The following is a 5,364-nucleotide window of genomic DNA, read 5'->3' as shown; positions in this document are numbered from 1 at the left end:
TGTTCAGTTTGTTGAAAGGTGTGGTAAAATTTGGGACCATGTGAAGGACTCCACCTCTAGCTGACACAAACTCAGAAGTGAGAACTGTCAGGATATTCGAACTTGTGACATTGAACAGAAATAATATGGGTGTTGATATTGACGGTAGGACTGTGCCAAACAGCAGACGGGACAGTGGGAATGATATGGCTGGCTCTAAAACATGTCGGTTCAAATCCGACATGTAAGTAAAACAGTATACAGAGGAAATACTGGATACAAATGGACAACGAAGGCTGTCAGGCTATAAAGATCAGAAACCTAACGATTGGGAATAGACATGAGGGCGCTGAAAATATAAAACAAATACAGACAAATACAGTTACAATACAAATACAGGCAAAGAGCGTTCAGACAACGCATAACGGGCCTCCACGGTTGCAAGTGCACGTATGCTATCTAAACTCATGCCTATGATATGCGTATAGTGTAGTAAAGTCATACACAAAAAACGGAAAATCACAATGTAAGCCGAACGCTGTTAACCATTTCCTGGAAAGAACTAACTGGCACATTTATTGATGTGATCGACGTTAGCCATGTGGCTCGGCAGCATGAAATCTGCCCTAGATGTCCATATGCAATTACAGGCAATACTAAGTCCCTCTCACGAAACACGAAGACATACAGCAACAGACATAAGCCGTGATGAATGGATATGCATGTAGCCTGTAGCGAATGGTGCTAGGTATAAGCAAGCTATTAACAGGCCGTGGTATAAATTATTAATAGGATTTCTCATTGGGTAGAGTGAAGAGATAGAAACAACGCTGTGTAAAAAAACATAGGGAATTAATCTATTCTTTGGAAGCTCGTGTTAACCCACAGTTCGAACACTTTGACTCCTGTGCGGGCGCAACGAACTTCATCTTACAAAGGCTTTGTCGCAAGAGGAAGCTATGAAAACCTAACTTGGCTCCATCCGGATAGTAGATGCACTGATTACATCTTCCCCGTTTGACAACTCCTAAAGCACCATCTAACGCATGTATCAAACGGAAGTATCTGATTATTCTATGGCGGTGCTTTGAGGAGAAAGTTTTCTCAGAATGCGGGGCAAAATTCTTGTCACAGTGCAGTACTTTTCATACTCGAATACTCCTTAGAACATGCAATTCCACAGATGTAATGTTGTGGATTCATCACAAAAACTGATGAACATCAGGAGTGATCTTCAATCCTTCTTTCTGGCTTTAAAATCACATTTTCAATGAGAATGTTGTTATATATTACACCCCTAGAACGGAGATTTTTCCCAAATGGCATACAAATCTGGAGCATGCTGACAATATTGACCCATTGCTTTCAGATTCTATCCCTATACAAAATACGCAAATTTTCTAGAAATTGTCGCCATGTATTTCGGTATACCTTTTGTACCTTCAAAGTACTGTTAAAAATGGGGTAAACATGCCGGCAAATTTTATCGTGGCATTAAATTTAAAATAAAAAATGAATAAGTTCTCCTATCTGGGCGAAAGCATTTCGTTGAATAATAGCAATGCTGAGAAGGTAATGCCAGAATCGCCAAAATCCGTTTTGGTCTCTTTCAACTTAAGCACTCTGGGATTAACATGATACTAGCATTTCGGCAAAAACGATATGGTTTAAAACATTTAACTGCGTTTGTTGTGCTCCATAGTTCTAGAATCTAGCCACTGTACGTTGCAAAAAAGGAGAAAGTAGCTGGTCTTTGATCATTATAGCCTTCAGAGCCTTTGCAATCCTGACGTATGGCAAATGGTTTTTGACAAAACCATAGTTGTTTGTATTAGCTGATGAGTTTATTTCACTGCTGACCGGCTTTGTTGATGCTGAGAAGGTAAATGTCAGAATCGCCAAAATCCGTTTTGCTCTCCTTCAACTTAAGCACTCTGAGCTCAAATTAACGCCAAAATACGATGATATTGGAGTACTATTTACTGGAGAGTTAACGCAGGAGGCAAGGGTACAAAAATGTAAACTAGATCCGTTGGTTTGACTGCATCTGTCGACCAAGATACATAGAATACGCACTAATAAATCCTTAAACAGAAACTACCACACATATTCCAAGAAAGGCACGGCTATCTTATTCTGGCTGCACTAGAAGCGCAGTTTCTAAACGATTTCTGCAGAACAACTACTTTCTAGTTCTCGCTGACGTTTTTTGTTTATCAATATTTCCAAGCAAAAACAAGCTTTACGGTTACAAAAGCAGCTTTAACTGACAGAATTATCCTTTTTTGTTTGCACAAAGAGAATAAGCCGTTGATCTTACATTTACTCAGTGGATTGTTGTTTATTTTTTGTCACACTCATTATTTACACCAAATTTTGGCAATCTAGCGACACGAATCTACAGCTGTTTTATTTCATTCTAGGTAGTACACTTATAAAACATTCGTCTGATTCTTTTTCTTCTTATACATTTCATTTTAAATTTCGCTCATGCATTTACAAATAAAAGCTGAGCGGCTTAACTTATTTATCTGCTAATTTTTAAACCCGATTGACCCCATCTCTCCATTTGGTTACATTGTGAAGCATAACATGAACTAAAATGCGTTCTTTAACCTTCAAAATCGAGGTCTTTCTTCTGTTATTGCAGAAGAAGCTGCTGCAATGTTATCTTAAAATTTTGACATTATCATCTTTTACTATGCTCCTTTCCGAAATTCAAGTGGACAGGAGATGTCCCACGCCCAATAACTTGTTGCACTATCAACTGACCTCGTCTCTCTTGCTGCATAAAAACCTTAGTTTTTGCGCTAAAAACTAATAGGTAAAAAATGAAGCTTACGGGGTGTTTTTCTGGCGTACAAAGCCGGAGGAAAACCACCTCAACAGACAAAAACTTTGTTCCCTAACTTTTAAGAAAAATGCTTTCTATTCTGAAATACGGATAATTAAATGCCATGAATTCTTATTTTTGAAAAGCCTTCAGCAATATTTTTATCATTTATATGTAAACGTTCGTACCGCCAAAGGAGAGTGATCACGTTAGAAGGCAAATTATGTACCTCCAGCCGTTGTCTTAGTAAGCCCGGAGAGCGCCAAAGGAACTAAGAACTTCAGAGATATTCTAACATGCTAATATGCTTAAATCTCATAAACGTACCAACATGCTCGCGCATTCAGACAACTAAAATCATGATAGCTAAAACATTCCATTTTCAGTAGCGTACACATCAAAATTTCGGCGACAATAAGTTGGTTTTGCGAACTGATAGCAAGTCAACGTGTCATCAGGTGTCGCAAGCCACCGACCACCCAATGCGCTGTTTTAAACACTTATTTGAAATACCATCTAAGTAGCGTACTCTTCGGTATCTAAAGCACTGCTGTAAAGTTAATGTGGCATGTACGTCCGAATAAACATTATCCAAAAGTTCGACGCCATCCCCAAATGCAAGCCTCATAATTGCAAAGTAACGGAAACCACTTCCTAAAATACATTAGATTAGTTGTTACAATGAAATTCGAGATAAGAAATATGTTATACTCATTAGTCTTCAAGCAAATCCATTTAATGCATTCAAGAAAGCATGATAAGCTTTTTTATTTTATTGCGCTGTCATTCGTGAACTCATACGACCCATCTTACTATTTTTCAATATTAGCGGGTTTTTGTTTACAGTACTGATCATATATCATTCTTTTAAAACCAGGGTTAGACAACAGTAATGTGCCATCTAATTCAGTATGTGGCCCTTAGGAAGGACAGCGCATGTTGTACGGTTGCTTAACTGGGGATTACGGCATGCCAAACTTGTCTCGTAGTTCCCGAACCAAAGTGTACATTGTATACCGGTGACCGTTTGAATGTCTTTACTACAATAGTTTGCCTTAGACAGGACAGAAGAAGCAAAGTACGTCGTAAGACGGAAGGTTTTTAGGTGAACTCACACCCGCATGTTGATAAGTGGAATTATATAAATTATTTAGTGGGTAAATTGCCCCTGCATCCGCCAAACAGTGATAATCCCTCCTGTGCTGCAAAGCACATGTTTTGAGCATCAATTTTAAATGGGAATTTCTGAGTACCTGGGAACCAAGCCAGTCAAATTCATTAGCGACGCTAGGAAACTCAATGTGAATTGAGTAAAATGTTTAATTTCCCTTGTAAATAGTCATCATCATTAGGAGATCAAGATTGGTTTTGAACTTTTATGCTTTGTTGCGTGACAATCATATTTCCCTTCAGGTTTTGCTGTGAAGTTGACTATCTTTTTTCACAAATTTTACTACAAAATCAATTCCAAATATGTCATTACCCATCAGACATAACTGATTCCATATTTATTGTGGTTTAGCTGTTTTTTTCAAACAAAATTCTATATTCTCATTTTGGACCAGAATTCCATCTAGTCGCTAAACGTAATTTGAGGGATATTAGTAGTCGTTGTTATCTTAAAAGCATATGGCGACCCAGTGTTTAGTTGCTGTAAACTTGTTGATACGATTTTTAAATATGGGCATTAATCATTCGCCGAATCGGGCAATGATACTTTACCGAGAAAACCAACTATCACTTTTATGACGCCGCTAGTTTGCAGAAAGAGTTGCCTGTAACCGAACTGTCAGGTTTGCTAAATTATCAAAACATGTAGCTGATAAATACCCTATGCAAAGTACATTGCAATTTCTCCTACAGTCTCCAGTGTATGTAACTCCTCGCTCAAGAAATTTTGAACGTTATCTGAATCGAGATAAAAACTCTCAAAAAGCTTCGTTCACTACCATCAGTTCCTTGTTTGGTGCATCCAGGACCTTCTTTATGCCATAATCGGAATCACATATTCTTCCAAGTATGAAGGCGCAGTTCATGCCACACCCTGGTATTTTCAATGAGTATAAACTTTAAACTTACCTGCTTCATCCACTCCGAGGCAGTTTATCAAATGTACAATGATGTCAGATATCTGTGGCTTGGTTATTATCATATGTAAGCCTGTGTCTGAGATGGACAATCTTTTAAATGATGTATCGTTATTTTTCTTAGCTAGAACATACCGAGCTAGCACCAGAGCTGCATTGCTGGAAAGCCACTTGTTTGAAGATTGCAATAAAATGGATATATGTTCCAACATTTTTGAAAAATCTCCTATGTTATTTAACAGCCATTCTCTCCCGTCATCAAACTCTGCCTTGAGTAAATATTCATGCCAATTGCCGGAAAACTCACAATTGTTCCAAGTGTCCCAGCAGCATTCAAGATCGTTTCAACATCCTTGGATCTTAACATAAGCACCAAGGTATCTGGAAAACTCATCCACCCTTTCGAATTAAACTGTGCAGCAGAATCAAGTATTCGCATACACCCCTGCTTGTTCTCAGCAAGTG

General features: G+C 38.3%; 1 protein-coding gene across 1 annotated transcript in view; it reads right to left on the bottom strand.

Moving 5' to 3' along the window:
* The window catches only part of T265_09810 (hypothetical protein), a gene marked incomplete at both ends in the record, with an annotated part of 42,362 nt that extends 37,221 nt beyond the window's left edge, over window positions 1-5,141 (bottom strand). The window contains 3 exons of the mRNA XM_009175993.1: window positions 4,759-4,856; window positions 4,892-4,992; window positions 5,035-5,141. Coding sequence (XP_009174257.1) covers window positions 4,759-4,856; window positions 4,892-4,992; window positions 5,035-5,111 — 276 coding nt within the window. The remainder of the gene's footprint in view (window positions 1-4,758; window positions 4,857-4,891; window positions 4,993-5,034) is intronic.
* Between the last annotated feature and the right edge of the window lie 223 nt (window positions 5,142-5,364).

The sequence above is a fragment of the Opisthorchis viverrini genome (genome assembly GCF_000715545.1).
Source record: "Opisthorchis viverrini unplaced genomic scaffold opera_v5_306, whole genome shotgun sequence".
NCBI classification, from domain to species: Eukaryota; Metazoa; Platyhelminthes; class Trematoda; order Opisthorchiida; family Opisthorchiidae; genus Opisthorchis; species Opisthorchis viverrini.
The sequence above is the reverse complement of the archived record's forward strand: the minus strand, read 5'-3'. Positions and strand labels throughout refer to the sequence as shown.